The following is a 16,275-nucleotide window of genomic DNA, read 5'->3' as shown; positions in this document are numbered from 1 at the left end:
GCCGAGAAGTTACAAACCCCAAGACGTTGTGAAGCACAAGGGATATTCATTGCTCTTCCAGGAAATATATTTCTCCTTGAAACCTCGTTGCTGAGCATTCACCTACGTGCCAAAAGCTGGGGAGCGCCACCAGAACTCTCCTTTCAACTTTCAGAGCTACAGAAAGTCCTCAGGGCTCTTGGGTGCCTAAGCAAGGCCCCTTTTTAAAGGAGTGGTGCTTCTCCCTTCTTAAAGGCATCTCCCTCATTGCTCGCAGCTTTTACAGCTGCTGCAACCCGGTTTTACCTTGAAACAGTTCTCCTCTGACATGAGCTGCTCAGCTTTGCGCTGGTACGCGGCCTCCAGAAGGGTACGAGAAGATTGGGAAGCGAGAAGACCTCCTGTTGCTCCGTTGTTGTTCTCCGATAGGTAAAGGTCTGTCACCTGCAACGCAGATCTCATCACTCACGATGTGCTGGAGCTGCAGAAAGGAGGACGTGGGGAAGGTGTTGGTCAGGGAGTCTGCTAGACGCCCGTCAGCACAGAACAGAAACAAACAAAGATTTAACTGTGGGTTTAGCCCAAGCCAGGAAAAAAAAAAGAAAAAAAAAGGCTACATTTTTAGTAACTTCTTTCAGTTGCAGATGATCTATGTAAAAAAACCCACAGTATCTTTAAAAAAAAAATTAGCAGGTGGCAAAGCACAGCTACTCAGAGAAAACCTCCGGGCAGGGAACATCCTGATGAGCAGCAGGGGAGGAAGGGCTAGAGCACCACGACATGGTGTATCCCTCCTCAGCACGGGGCTGCTGCTGTGGCTGAGCAGAGGGGTGGGAGGTTTAGTATCAAATCCTTATTTTGTACCAGTTTAAAAATCAAAAGTCGCTCAACTGTCTTTTGAATCCAGTTAATCTCTGGACTGAAGTAAAAGGCTTCTGGAAAGCAGCTTACCCTTCTGAAAGAGGAAAAGCCTTTCAAGCCATTCCACTTCCAGCCCTTCGTGTCTGTTTTTTGTTCTTTACGCTACAAAATGGCACATGAAGAACTCTTCCCTCGGTCACACATTCTTCCTACCAGCCCAATAAAAGGACCAGAGTTTAACAGCCAAAATGAGCTACTCAAACAGCCAGATAAAAGAGAAAAAGCTTCTTAGAAAAGGCCTGCACTGCTCCCACAGCGCTGGTGAAAAGGAACAAAATTACTGAAATGCCATTTAAGTCTTTTTTCAAAGTTCAAGCAAGATTAGCTCTGGAAACGCTTTGAAGTTGAATACGTATATCCTAAAACTTCTGGAAAACAAAGGGAGAACTCTATAGACACAGAGAGGATATTCTCAGTAATTTAAATACATCAGAAATTACCTTTATCACGCCTCTCTGCATCAGTGTTAGAGCTGGGTTAAAAAACACCCAGAATTTACCTGCTTACGCCTGAAATTCCTCATTTGGGCATGCAACACTCCCTCTCCAACGTGAGCCTGGGCTCTTACTGCAGCAAACAACCCCGGCTACGTTCTCTACCCCTCGACCATCCGCCCTGCAGCCTGTGCTGCCAGTCACCTGTCGAACAATGCTCTGGATCAGCTTGTCCATGGTGAAGGCAATGTAGGCGTGAATGGTGAACATCTCACGCAGGGAGTCCTCGTACTGCGACGAGTCCATGTTCCCATCCAGGAGGTTGCGCACCATGTCCAGGAAGGCCGGGTAATAGTCCTCAACATCGATGTCCACTGCAACAAGAGAGAACGGGAGAGATGAACACACCACCCCCAGGAAGGGCACTTGAGTTTTGGTCTTCAGACTACCAGTCAAGCTGAGGATTTACTGGGATAGACTTAAGTTTGTCTTTTATAGACATTTAAGTAAGTCCTTTTAAGGCCACAGGTACTTTCCTAATCTCTTGCTTTCTAGCTCTAGCCTCCTTCATGAGGTCTTGATTTCTGAAAGACTTTTTAGAAAGCTTTTAGTTAGGGAACTGAAGGATACTTTAGATACACAAGTGTAAAATAAAAGCTCTTACGAAATTAACTGCTGCATATTACCGTTTCTGCTATTCAAGCCACAAATACCTCACACCTTCTCATCTCCTCCCTCAATTCAGTGCTGCTCAGTGGTAAAAATAGTAAGACCTCTCCTATGAAGACAGCCCGAGAGAGTGGGGTTGCTCAGCCTGGAGAAGAGAAGGCTCCAGGGAGACCTTTCAGCAGCCTTCTAGTACCTAAAGGGGCTACAAGAAAGCTGGAAAGGGGCTTTTGACAAGGATGTGTAGTGACAGGACAAGGGGTAATGGCTTTAAACTGAGAGAGGGGAGATTTGGATGAGATCTAAGGAAGAAATTCTTCCCTCTGAGGATGGTGAAGCACTGGAACAGGTTGCCCAGAGAAGTGGTGGATGCTCCATCCCTGGAAGTGTTCCAGGCCAGGTTGGATGAGGCTTTGAGCAACCTGGTGTAGTGGAAGGTGTCCCTGCCCATGGCAGGGGGGTTGGAACTAAGTGATCTTGAAGGTCCCTTCCAACCCAAACCATTCAATGATTCTCTCCCCTCGCCTTAAAGAGTCACCACTGTAACACGTCTGAAGACACCAAGTAAGCCCTGTCAACACGCTACGAATAGAAGCATCTTTCTTCCCCGACCTCCCACCAGAAGTCACTCACTAGGCTCCTTCAGTCGCAGCTGGATGGCAGGACTGTCGCTCTTGTCTCGCTTTATGCCCAGCACTTCCCTCTCCCACTCCCTTTCCCGCGTCTCCTCTCGATCTGCCGCTCGGCCTGGGTGCAGATCCTCAGCAGCCGCAAGCACAGGATCTGATGCAGCCGCATGAATATGTACCAGTTGCTGTTCACGTAGAAGAGGTTGTAGACCTCATCCATGCCCCGCAGCTTCTGGGCCGTCGTGTTGTTGAACATCAGCTTGGTTTTGGGGGGACTGCCCCCAACACCGTTGTGCTTTTTCGCAGCCCCAGTAGCTTCGTCCACATCCATTTCCTCTTCTTCCTCCTCTTCCACATCCGAGAGTTCACCTCGCTGAGCAAACAGCAGGTCTGGAATGAAGTGATACATGATCTGCTTGATCTTGTACTTGTCCTCTTTCTGGATCCCCGTCTGCCGCTTCACGTGGTGGATGATGAGAGAGGCAGCATCTTCCAGGATCTGCTTGTCTTCATAGGCTAGCGACAGGTGTGGGCCTGTGGGGACTCCAGCATTGTCTTCTGAAGCCTGCTCTTGCCTCTAAAAAGGAGAAACACAGCACACAAATTAGTCCCAAATGCCTCCCTTCACCCAAGACCCTTTCAGAAAGCTCCACCAGACTCGTCGAGTGGTGAGGAACGGGAACTGAAACCGCACTTGCAAAGTACACGAGCTTGAGGAAGGAAACTATTGGTGACCATCTTACCTCATCATAGATGCTTTCAATCTCATTGAGGAGACTCTTTGACCTCAGGACCTTGGTATCGTTCTGCTTGAAGTTGATGCCCTGGTGGTCCAAGGATTTCAGGTAATACTTCTCATTCTGCTCTCGCCAGACTTTATTAAATCCTCTCTGGGCTTCTCGCCACTCTTCCTCTTTCATCTTTAACCTTGGATCAAGAAAACAAGGGTGAGCTAAGAGGTCTACTCTGAGCACATCAGGAGAACCTAGGCCAGTGATGAGAAGAGCTGAACTCCTTAAGGAATGTGCATAAACAAAAGCAGTCCCATTGATGCTTTACGGGAGGGGCACCCTGCACACACTCTTCTGACTAAACCCCCCTGGACTTCTCTCAGGTCCAAGTGGCACAGCTCAAGAACAACAGCTTGAAGGCTTGCTGTGCTTCCCTTGTGGAACGCCAGGACAGCTAGAGGGCTTAGCAATCCTTTAGCCCCACTGTCCGCAGCAGGGAGAGGGGCTGAAGGGACGGGAGAGCCACAAGAGCTGGCTCAGCTCTCTCAAAAATCCCCAGAAAATCGTGTAGCTCCAGCTGCTGCAAAGGGGCAGCTTAGTTTGGATGACTTACAAAGTTATTGCCTTGCTGCATGGACACCTGAGCTTCCTGGGAATGGGGTCCTGAACCTCGACTCAGTATCTCAAGCGCAGCACCCAAAGCAGCTCTAGACTTGGCTCACAGGAAGTGTCCTTGCAGGTATCCTGGGCAAGGCTGTCACCCCCAGCTCTCGGAGCCCTGAGGCACGGGTGTGACAGTCCCACAAAGATGGGACACGTCTGGGGAAGAATATCTCCTGCTTGCACACCTCCTCAGGCTTCCCCGAGGAGCTGCGGCATCCACTCCCTTTTCTTGACAAGGGACGGGAAGGTCGACAACAGAAAGCAGACTGGGGATCTGAGGGTAGCACGGCCACTGCAATCCGAGCCCATGGTCCATACAGCCGGGGGATTCGAAAGGGATCAAATTTAGCCCTGGAACAACCCACACAATACATTTTCCTCATCTTACACACGATGCTGACAGCAGGCAAGAAACAAGGTTTAAGAGGAGGCAACAAACGCTCTCCATCCCTCTGGCTGAGCTGGGAAGGTTTTAATTTCAGAAGGGCAATTCCCTCTTCCTAGGTGATTACTAGGAAAGACAGCAGCCGACCAGAGCATCAAATGCGCTTCTTAAATCACAGCCTTGCAGAGGTCACACCCTTTAGGGGCCAAAATTAGCTACTTTTACCTAAATCTGGATCATGTAAGGTGCATTACCCTTCAGTGGAGCCCCCAGGGCAGGTGCTAGAGCAGTCAGTACCTTTTCAGTACAATGGGAACAGCCACGGATGGGTTCTTCCGAAGTCCATCAATGATGTCAGCTGCTTTGTCAGCATATATCCTCTGGAGAGCCTTGCGGTGGATCACCTCTGAAGTGCCACCCAGGGTGTTGTCCAGCCGGAATTTGGCCTGCTCCTCGGCAGACAAGCGCGAGAGTTTCTTTTGGATGGCCTCGAGGACGCGGATCGTTGCCAGGTTGGTCTCCAAGACAACGTCCAGCTGAAGGGAAGGGTGCATTAGCCATCGTTGAATAGATAAAACATGACACTTCCCAGAGGCTAACATTTAAGTGAGGTGAAACAAGACGCCGTGCATGTTTAACAAGGTGTTCTCGAACAGTGGTTTCCATGTTTGGCCGCTCTAAAATAATCCAATTAGATTTTGCCTGCTACCTAGATAACACCGCGTAAGAATTTAAAGGCTACCAGAACGATACTGTTCAGAAATTACATTTTCCACCTGGGAACAGAACACAACTGACAGTCACTCCACAAAAGGACGTGCCAAAGCTGAGCGTATTCAGGTAACTGCCAAGCTAACTTCCATTTCAAGTCAAGACGTCCATCACTTCACATCCTGAGCGTATGGCTTTTCAGATTGTGACAGGTTCTCGCGCGCCACGTGGGCAGTAAGAACAGAAAAGGTGCATGGATTCTACGCCGACCATTGAACAATTTCATCTGGAGCAGCGTGAATGAGGAGCTCTGCACAAAAAGCCAGAGGCAGGGGCGGCAGCTTGGAGCGAAGCCGCTGCTTCTTGCATTAAGAGAACACAAGCTTTTACCCCCAAAAAACAGGTGGCAGACACACAATAAAAACAGATTCCAAGCAGTAGGATTAAAGGTATAATTGCATCGAGATTGTTGTTAAATGTTCACAGAACCCCAAGCTTTCTGACACATGAATCAAGGAAAAATAATTTACCTCGAAACGCTCATCCTCGCACCTGTAGATGTGCTCTTCATATTGCGTCTTCTTGGAGCTCACAAATGTGGAGTCTTCAGACCAGGATGGGAAGGAGACCCAGGTGTCATTCAAAACCTTTGAGGGAGACAAGGGAAGACAAGAGTCATGGTCAGTCTCTGAGGAGGTGACGCTCGGCCAGCTCTGAGCCCAATCTTCTCATGGGACGATCTAATTCCTCAGTCACAAAAATTGTGTGTCCTTTCTAAAGCCAAGACATCACCCAGTGCCCATGAGATGAACCCAAACCGAAACGTCCAAACAGTCTGAAAAATTCATTAGCTGGAGCTGTGAGGAAAAACTGGAATGAGTTTACGGAAGAGAAAAACTGGAAACGAAAAAATGGAAGAGAAAAAGTATAGTGAAAGAGTTTTTCCGCTACTTTGGATTAGCCAACTGCAAAGAGCTGGTTCATCACGTGTGTGATTCACCATCGACAGCACTGGGTGGTCATCACATCAGACATGACTGTTGGGCAGTACGTGGTTTCTACCTCCAAATAAGGCTAATTGGGAAGACAAATCCATACCCCAGCAACCCCTTTCCTGCAAAGCAGCTGAGCACCTGCAGCTTCCACCACCTCCAAAACAGGAACAGAACGTTCAAAAAAACCTCAGAGAGGCCCAAGGCAAAGAAAAACGGATTTTGGCAGGTGGTCTTGGAAGTCAGGCCCAGTCTTCATAAACCTGAAACCTGAAAAACTGAGTCAGATTCTCGCAGGAAGAAAAGTTTGTACCTGCATCACACAGGACACTTTGGAGAGACATGTCAGGACTTAGGTGACGTTCCCAACTGGCAATCTCCTCGCTACCTGTTGTGGGTGCCACTGCTGACTGCAGTCACCCAGGGAAGGGATTTCTGGGGCTCTCCCCTCCTCCAGTGAATGCTCTTAAGCAGCACGTTTATTAACTGGCCTTCGGCAAGACTCCTGCTCACTCAGCTCCAAAACATCACCTTCGACACCAGTGAAGGAACAGGATGAGCCAGTACCATTCCCACTTTGACCAAAAGGTCATTACAACACATTACAGGATTCAATGAGAACATCTGATCCTGCAGCACTTTGTTGGGAGACCAGCTTGGACTCTTGAGCCAGAAGGCTCCCCTGCAGAGAGCCGATTTCCCAAAGAAACACATTGTTTCCCAAGACAAGAGGTCTTTTTAGCATTTCAGGTAGAAAGAAAGAAGCATGTGAGGGATATGTGGGAGAACGTGTCTACAGAAAACGTGATTTTGTTTTTTTAGGGTTTTTTTTTAAGGTTGGACTGGAGACAACTCTGAAAGCAGACTATGTGGGAATTTGGTTAAAAAGTTACCAATAATCTTGAATTACGTACTGCCTTGTAAAAGATCCCCAAGATCACATGAAGACCATACAGAAAACTAGTTTTGCCCTTTCCTCCTTAGAGTATTTAAGTTTGTAATCTTAACGTCCCTTTCACACATGTTGTACCACATAAAAAACGCCGAGCTAACGACCCTGTATTTTACTTTATTTAAACATCACAACTGTTGGGTTGGCTTGTTCTCCAGCTGCTCCCCAACGCTTTATGCAACCCTTTCACAAGCACCACTGGAGAAGAGCTGATGCCAACCATCAAAGCCACGTGGGTGTCGCGTCTCCCAGCCAGCTTCCGGCATAACCCATTCCTAGACCGACGCCTTGCCCTGTGCAACAGCTTCTGGACACGATCCAGGTGTTTGCAGGAGCGCAGAGCGCTCGCTTGCCACTAGGAACACCTCGGGGTGTGCTCACCTCGGGCTCCAACACGTAGTGCAAGCATCCCGAGCCAGGACGGTGTGCCCGCACATGCCCGACTGTGGCAGTGGCACGGCTCAGCACGGGATCAGTGCTAACCAGGCAGCTGCCTGGCCCCAGCTCCATGCCCAGCGCCAGTCCTGGGGCCAAGGCAGCAGCACAACTCGGCTGTACGACAGCAGACGTGCCCTGACATCCCCGGGAACTTTGCAGGGATATGTTATGAATTCCCCATCCTGTTCTTCTGCTCCACTCGTCCTGGCTCCAGCCCCTCCGAGGAGGCTGGGAACAGCCTTCCTCTGCCACGCAATTCCCATCTGAGAGCATCTTACCTCTTTACACAGCGGAGTCCGCCCCGTGCACTTGGGCTGCTGGTAGCTTTTGGGTAAGGCTCGGTAGCTGGAGCCCAGTCTTTTACAGGAGGCATAGTCTATCTCCATGGCAATCCCCTCCGTAGCCCGTTCCTTCGGGTATGTCTCCATGTGAACAGACTCCTTATACCCCAGAAAGTTTTTAAACCAAGTGAACAATTCTGGGAATTTCCTGAAAAATAAAACGAGTGAAGTGAAAAACTAGCCCAGTAGAAATCAAACGGCGCCGAGGCGCGACGCCGAGGCTACAGCTGATTGCCACAGACAGACTGTGCCCAGGAAGACCCTCTGAATTATCAGTCTGGTGAGAGAGGACCCTCTCTCCTCAAGCCCACTTCCCCAGAGCCTGATCAAAGGGGAAGCGAGAACCCGTTTGATGTGGATTGCTCTCTTGGTGCATCTCAGGTGCTTTAGGATTCCCCCCTCATGCTGCCAGGGATGCACAGACAGCACTGACATACCCTCCACGTGCCTCGCGGGTACAGTCCCCACGAGACAAGTGACAAGCAAGGAAGAGCAGCCACAACTTTCACTGCAGGGACAGTGCATCTGTTGCACTCGTTGCATCTGGGCCTCCCAAACTAACCCAGGCCAGATCCCTAGTTGTTTGCCAGTGTTCTTAACCCTTAACCCAGACCTTTCCTTTCCAAAAGTGGCAAGAAGAAATTGAAAAGCGATGCTGTAGCTACACGGCAAAAGGTTCCAGCGCTGAGCAACCGCTTCAACCAGTGCTGCCTCCCCAGCAGAACAGCACAAATTATGAAGAAGCCTTTGCCTCCAAGGCCCAACTTGGTCTGCTTGTAGAGAAAAGTTTTCTGAAGAATTTATTAGCCTAAAATACTGCATCTGTTCAGCTCCTCTTATCTCATGCAAAGCTCCAGCAATATGAGGAATTGATCCTGTTACGGAGGCTAATTGAATCACTGCTCATTTATGGCTTTTTCATTACACGACAGGAGATAACGTTCAACTCCAGAATAAGAAAACTGTATTATACCTTTCCCAATACAGATATTCACCTTATGGCTAGGAGCACAGACAGTAAATGGAAGAAATCCAGAATTTTTTGCCAAATATTTCACCTTTCCTAGCTAAAGGTAGCATCCTGCTGATCCTGACTAATTCCAGTGGAGCTATGGGGACAGCGGAAGCTCCTTGGGGCAGTTTCTTTGCACAGTAGTTAGTGTAATGGGGTCTTGAACCCAATTTACATTCCTATTGCCTTCTCCCTTGAAACCAGGAACTCAATCCACAAGAAGAGGGAACATTAATCTTGCTGCCCAAAGTTGATGAGAGGATATTGGTTGGTTTTAGCTGATTAATACAGAGCTGCTCTGTACACTTCTAGCAATCATGGAAGCCATAATTCCTATTTAAACTATAGCATTCCTTTTCATTTTTGGCTTTACAATCGAATTCAGCTGCTTTTGGGAAATTTTAGTGAGTTTATATCAGCACTCTTTTTTTTAGGGGACATTTCCTGTGTAATTAGACAATCAATCTTTTCTCAAATAAAATAATCTGTGATTCCAGAGCAAGAGACTGCAATAGCAGGTTGCTAAATAATTCTGTTTGCTCTTCTGAAAAAGGAAGTAACACAGCAAGCAGTACCGGCACTGCTCTTGAATGCTGCCTGCCTGCCAACACATAGCTAGGAATCCCTCTCTCACCTCCTCTTGGGTAAGGAATAGAAAAGGACGGTGCAGAAGAGCATGAAGTTGGAAAGAAAACTGAAGCAAGACCCTTACTGTCCTGCTCCAATAAAGGAAAAGTCTGAAAGCCTAAAGCACATGGCACCTGCATGTTATTAGCCACTGAAGGGCTTCCAAGAACGACCTTACAGTATCTCCCTGCCTGTAGAGCAGCACGTGGCACCTCACCACGTACGCTCGGGACACTCAGCCCAAGCTGGAGGGAACAGGAGATCAGAGAAGGCGCTGCCACAGAAGCAACTCGTGCAATCATTTAGCAGACAGATAATTAAACAGGGACAGGCTATCCAGATAAAAGTCGAGCCAACCAACAGCGGAGGAAGCGGGCAGCGCAGGGGGACTCCATCTCGGTTGTACTTTGTGGCCCAAGAAACCACCGTCTGGCTCCCAGAGCAGCGTTCCTCCTCCTCCTCCTTCTTCTCCTCTGTGCCACGCAACGACGCAAGATACATTCCCCTGAACGACCACAAAGGTCAGCATTTCCTTCCTGGCTTTGCAACGGAAACAGACCCAGTGGATTAAACCTACTTCACTCAAGGAAACAGGTTCCACTTACCCCAGGATGGAGAAACCAGCTGCACGAGCTCAGCCCGGGAGATCACCTCCTGGTTGAAAATAACCAGGCAGCGAAGGAAGTTTTCGTATGCTTCTGTGCTACGCAGAGCTTTGCGGACCTGGCGGAGACAAGAAAAGAGAAAGCAGGGTGAGATCAAGCTGTGCATGCTATCGCCCTCCAGAAGACCTGGATTCAACGCTGTGCTTTCCACTAACACACGGAGATCATACGTGGAATGAGAACGTAAACCTTTAAGAGAGTTGAACAGAGGGTGACTTGCCCCGTACACAGGGCCAGACAGATCCTGCCGTGAGCCATCCCTGTGCCAGGTATGCCCTGCAGCATCCGCATTACCCTGGGGCATTACCCTGAAGAAAGGTGTTGCAAATGAAGAAGGAAATCCCCCAAAGAACCCCCTAACAGCTGGATTAGGAAATGCTGGAATAGTGGACAACAGCAGCTGTAACTGCAGCACCACAAACCCACCCAGGTCGTCTTTAAACAACGGAGAATACTGTCAGTAGGGAGCAGGGGCAAGAAACCAGTGCCCTGGGTATTGCTGCTCCAGGCTCCACCTGCGTTACAGCTCGGGTTATCACAGATAAACCAGCGCCTGTAACCCTCATTTTCACACTATGAGGAAACTGAACGATTCATCCCAACACCATTACCTTTCCCAGGAGAACAGTTACCATCTACGCATCAGACGGAGATCTATCACCATTAAGATATTAGTCACTACAGGTATAATTCCACAGCAGGGATTTCTAGGTTTGCTCATGTTAACACCTACACATCCTGCGAGCGATAGATTGGTTCCCAGTTACCATTAGCTGGTCCACAGCATGCTGCAAAATGCACCACGTCATCAGGGAGCAACCAAGACTTTCAGCAACACATGAATATTACTTAAAGGGCTTGTTTACGTTCGTTATATGCTCCCCTCTGAGTCATAAGGAAATGTATGGACATCTTAAGGAAGACACTGAGGTACCACTTGGAAACATCCCACACATCCTTCATCTGTTCCATGTGGTGAACCAGCAACAGGTAACGACTGTGCAATTAATTAGATTCATCTCTCAGGGAGAAAAAAAACAAAACAAAACCAAAAAAAAACCCCAATGTCAACATGAATCTCAGGTGCTTTGTAAACTGAGGTCCCACACTGCAGGCAGCTGGTTGCAGATGGGTACAGCAAGCTGTGCCAACACAGCAAGTCACACCACGCACACCATCGGCTGTACGAGGATTCCATAAAGGTGAAAAAAATTTGGAGCGTGCTTTACAGGAAAAAAAATCCCATTCCTGCAAATAAACCGCATCGGCAGCGGGTGAAGAGCTGGAGAACGACCTTTGGGGAAAAGATACAAATATCCACGTCCAAAAGATCACCAGTCCTTTAAAAAAATTCAATGGATCTGACTTAAGAGGTCTCACGATACGTCTGAGGTCATGCTGACAAATGTTATCAGGGTGGTATATAGGTGATATACTTCTCTGTGATAAAAATCTGGACGTATACACGCTAAGAACATAAATCCGTGAGGCGAGACGGCTGTCTCCGAATCTCGCTTCTCACCTTCTCGAAGAAGAGGGATTCTGTCCCCACACCATGTTTGCTGGCTTCTGCCAAAGACTGGTCTTTTAAACCAAGCAGCTTCGGTTTCTTCTGTTAACAAAAGAAAGGAAAGGCAAGGAAAAACAAAAAAAAAGGGCTGTTCAGCAGGGCAAGTTGTATTTTGAGCAGCTATCACACAAGGGTTGCAGCTTCCCGACCCCACCGTTTGCTTTCAAATAAAAGAAAGGTGGCTTTTTTGGAAGGCAACGTGCGTGAGAGTGTGTCACAAGTTAATCTATTAAAGGTTAATCAATGAGGTAGAACTCCAAATATTTTTAATGCACTGTTGCATCCTTTTCTGTGACTAGTTGATTGAAAGAGTCACGCTACAGAGCGCCTCGTTTTTCCAACGAGTTTGCAAAATCATGGAAGTAAGTAGGTTTTTCCCTATCACTCACCCAGTTCTTCAGTCTTACACCTCCCTAAAATTATCATATTTCTTTTTCTCTCTTGCATTCCACTGCAAGATCCTCTATTTTCCCCATACCAGCACTGCACTCTACATCTTCAGAAAGGCCAAAAGCTGCCTCCAAAATGTGTTTTATTTCACCGCCCTTTATTTGAAGAGGAGGAGAACGGGCAGGAGGAGAAGTAAATCACTGGATTTAAATGATACAATTATGTCTGCTAACGCTTTTCATCACAAAGCAGGATACACCACCTTCAAATAAAGCAGGCAAACTTGTCCTTAAAGTACAAACACTGAGCCACAGGACAATTTTTATTGCACTACAAAGCCTTGCTCTCTCAAAACGTGCGTCATTTGATAAAGGGCAAACTCTACGAAAGAGAAGAATCATTCATCATTGTGTTACAAGGTTTATCGCAGGAAAGATGAGCAAACATGATTCCACTGCATCTGCTCCAAGTTCTACTCCAACAAAGCTTCCAGGAACACCTTTATCTTTCCCTCAGCTTATCCTCCCACGTGCCTTCGAATCACCGCTACAAGTTTTGGACAAATTTCTTTTGTGACTTCACGGAGACTTTTGCCTCCACACCCTCTACATCTCTCCTTCATCACCAAACTCTGCTTTATTCACAATAAAACTACCGACGCACGTTCTACAGCATCCTAATAAAGGGGGGGAAAGCCCTGTTTTTCCCAAATCAGTAATTACTACAGCCCTCGGGTACAGATAACATCATCAGTTTGTGAAAATCAGAGCCAAAGCCTCGCACTTAGAAAGGAAGACTTCCCAAAGTTTCCTTTAAAGGTTAAGCATTGGTTTCTGTTTTCTCAAGCTGCAGCCTGCACCGCAAAAAGAAAAATCACAGAGATCGTCCAACGCATCCCGCTTTGCTACAGCCTCCTGGGAAAAACGGGGCTGCCGAACGAGCAGCACACGCTCTTACCTTCACCGGAGGGGTTGCTCCCGTTCCCGAGTGCCGTCGGATCTGACAGCCATTCTGGTTGGGTCTTTGCTGTTTGTTGTTGAGCTGTGGCTTCTTCACCGTGCCACCGTGATCATTTCTTACCGACTCCACTTTCTCTGCAGTTGTCTTACTCAACAGCTTATTTAGAGACAAACCCATAAGACCATTAGAGCTGAGTTCCACGCATCCAGGCACAAAAATATGCCTGCTCCTCCTAGCTCTAGGTGACCAGTGTATTTTACTGCAGTTACTGTGGTCTTAGAACAACCCTTTTAGGCAAAGGGATTGTATTTAAGAGACAAGTTACGGCCAGAAAACACAGTCTATCACCCTACCCCGTTCCCACACTCAGTAAAAGATCACTCCAAAAAAAACCCCAAGAAACAAACAGCAAAAGCACATTTTCCTGAACTCTGGCTACGTACAGAAACAGTTTTCCGCTAGGTATTTCGGTTCTAGTCTTATCTCCAAGACGACTCACCACAGAGCTGTTGGCATCAGGCAGGAACTGCCCAAACTCCGAGAGCAGATCCTCCTGGTTCTTGAAGAGGCGAGCCACCTGCGCGTACACCTCCTGCTCCGTCAAAGCCGGCGTGTAGTTACCTCCTGCCTCCTTGGCATTACGCTGCTCTTTCTGTCATAGGAAAGAGGAGAAGCGTCAGCAGAAAGGAGGCACAAACTATTTAAATGAAAAAGAAAACCAAAAAACCCTCAGTGACACGAAGAATGAAACAGCAAAGGTCTCAGCATCTCACATAAAGAATCATAGAATCATAGAATGGTTAGGGTTGGAAGGGACCTTAAAGATCATCTAGTTCCAACCCCCCTGCCATGGGCAGGGAACTATACAAACTAAATGCCCAACCGGCCCTGGACTAGTAGGACACTGATCAAAGAAGAGGTTTCCTTATTTTTAACATAGTACTACAGCCATGTTGTCTCTTCCTGATCCATGCTCAAGGAAAAAAACACCAAACAGGATTTTGGAAAAGGCATTTCAGACACTTGCAATCAAGCTGCTGGACTGTAATCTATTATTTCATGCTGCTACACAATTTCTCAATTTGCAAGAACTCTGCTTAGCTTGCTGGCCAATGCTAGACCAGCAGAAGACCCAAATGCAAGTCTTGGACAGGCACAGTCAGCTCCCATGGCAAAGAAGGAGAAACAGCCCTACGTACACTCAAATCCACCTTGTTAGCACCCACCTGATATGTATGGAGGATCTCCAGGAAGGCTTTGTAGATGTCTGGCTGTCCCTGGAACCGATTCTTGATCTTGTTGACATAGTTGATGGCATGATTAAACTCAACGGGCTGATTGTTCTGCAGGGATGGTGTGGTTCCCAGAGAGATTGTCACAGGCGTGTGAGGTTGGACCGGTGGCGAGCGTGGTGATGCATACGGTGGAATCGGGGGAGTCTGTTGGCTGGCGGGAGTATGTGCCTGCAACTGAGATGGCTAAGGGGGAAAGAAGTCATGTTAGAAATTAGAAGATTCCTTTATGTTCGGAATGAAGGCATTTGTATTCCACCTATGGACCACATCCAGATGAAACAACCCAGCCTACAACTGTATCTGATGTCTACGGTGGAAAAACATGGATTCAATAGAGATACATTCCAGCTTAGAGGTATCAAGTGGACAAAATCGCCTGCTACTACATCCAGTTGAACAACCTCTGCCCATATACTGGCCCTGGACAAGTTTTGCTGCACCTCCTTGAAAGACTGGTCTTTTTAAACTGCTATTAAATAATTATTCCTTTCGCAGGTCTAGGGAATCTTAGCGATATCTTTCACAAACTGGACGTTTTCTACTGGCTGTCTAAGCAGAAACTGCTGTTAAGAGTTAAAATTAACAAGTACCATTTCATAGGCAGAGTTGGGTTTTAAAGATTAACAGAAGCACAAATACAGGTAGACAAAGTAGAAGAAAACTATTGTCCAAAGTAAATAAGTAAATAAATATTTAGTGGGCTAGTGGAGGCTACGTTTCATCATGAAGACAAAACATCCCAACCATCCAAGCTGTTGTTACTAACAGTTGTTGTCTCTGGCTAATTGCTTTTGACTGAAATCCGACAAGAGACACACACGATCTCCAAAATTTAAGAGAGCCAAAAGGCACAGGCATGGCTTGCTCCAACACTGCAATTTATTTTGGCACTTGTGAAGAATTCTGGGATGCATAAAGTAAGGCAACAGCAAGGGAAATCTAGAATTTCTTTCAATACTGAGTCAAAGAGCAGGCAGCTATGGCTCTTGGAGTAATTATTTTGAATACAGACACCTAACAGCCACAGGAAAATTTAGTAGCAGTTTTGAGGTGACAATTTTAAATGCAAAAGGAAGTACTCACTCCTGTCACCTTCCCAACTTCAAAACGTGTATCACGTGGAGTTTCCACTACTGACAGTGTGGATAACTGTCTCGGGATGGCCAGAAGCACCCTACTACAAGGTCCTGCCTTGCTTACCTACTGGCTGATAAGGAAATCTCACCTCGTTATCTAGCACGTCCCTCAGGTTCATTATAAAGTTTCAGCAACAAGAGTTGAACTTTTTGCAGGTCAATGGGGAGAAAAGCACTTAGCCCACAGTGACGAGACTGCTACCTCTTCCCTGAGAGCATGTACGGCTTCCTCGGAGAAAAGCCTTGAGATCTGGGACAGGTAAGTTAATTCTGGAATGCCTTAGCTTTGCAAATCTTTTAGCACGTTTTTCTTTGCCAGTTCTGAACAGGAGGTTGCAAGTCCTCGTCTAGAGATCATCTTGCACATTTGAAATCCTGCTGCCTTCTAACTGCTCCTTTTTTTGCTCCAATCAAATGTTAGCTAATTGTACAGTTCAGAGATTAACCCTCGAAACTTTGGGGATTCTTTCCCTCCCTAAAGCTTTCAGATCTCAAATCTTTCCATATTTTGAGGCTGAAATACACAATATTTTATCCAGAGTAAGCTCCCTGCATGTCTCTTGTATTATCCTATTCCATTCTCAATCACATAAAATACATCTGTTGGACAGTAGCATCTGGATTATATCTAAAGCAGAGAGTCAAATTCCCTTTGCTATTGAAAAGTCTCAGTTTCAGGCACACAAACCGATACCTAAAGGCAACGTCACGGTCATCTTGCCTCAACTCTTGCACTTTTGATTTTGTCAACAACTCCTGCACCCATCCAGCTGATGGC

General features: G+C 47.2%; 1 protein-coding gene across 1 annotated transcript in view; it reads right to left on the bottom strand.

The window, feature by feature from the left end:
* Positions 1-16,275, bottom strand: part of SIN3A (SIN3 transcription regulator family member A) — a 34,460-nt gene that overhangs the window by 4,799 nt on the left and 13,386 nt on the right. The window contains 14 exon segments of the mRNA XM_086620058.1: positions 286-426; positions 428-460; positions 1,539-1,708; positions 2,634-2,732; positions 2,735-3,206; positions 3,373-3,556; positions 4,706-4,944; positions 5,650-5,766; positions 7,780-7,990; positions 10,083-10,204; positions 11,669-11,758; positions 13,064-13,222; positions 13,566-13,718; positions 14,293-14,544. Of these exon segments, the coding sequence (XP_086476184.1) occupies positions 286-426; positions 428-460; positions 1,539-1,708; positions 2,634-2,732; positions 2,735-3,206; positions 3,373-3,556; positions 4,706-4,944; positions 5,650-5,766; positions 7,780-7,990; positions 10,083-10,204; positions 11,669-11,758; positions 13,064-13,222; positions 13,566-13,718; positions 14,293-14,544 (2,442 nt within the window).

Source organism: Tauraco erythrolophus, chromosome 14 (assembly GCF_009769465.1).
Source record: "Tauraco erythrolophus isolate bTauEry1 chromosome 14, bTauEry1.pri, whole genome shotgun sequence".
Taxonomy (NCBI): Eukaryota; Metazoa; Chordata; class Aves; order Musophagiformes; family Musophagidae; genus Tauraco; species Tauraco erythrolophus.
Note: the sequence above shows the minus strand (reverse complement) of the source record. Positions and strands in the feature narration are given on the sequence as shown.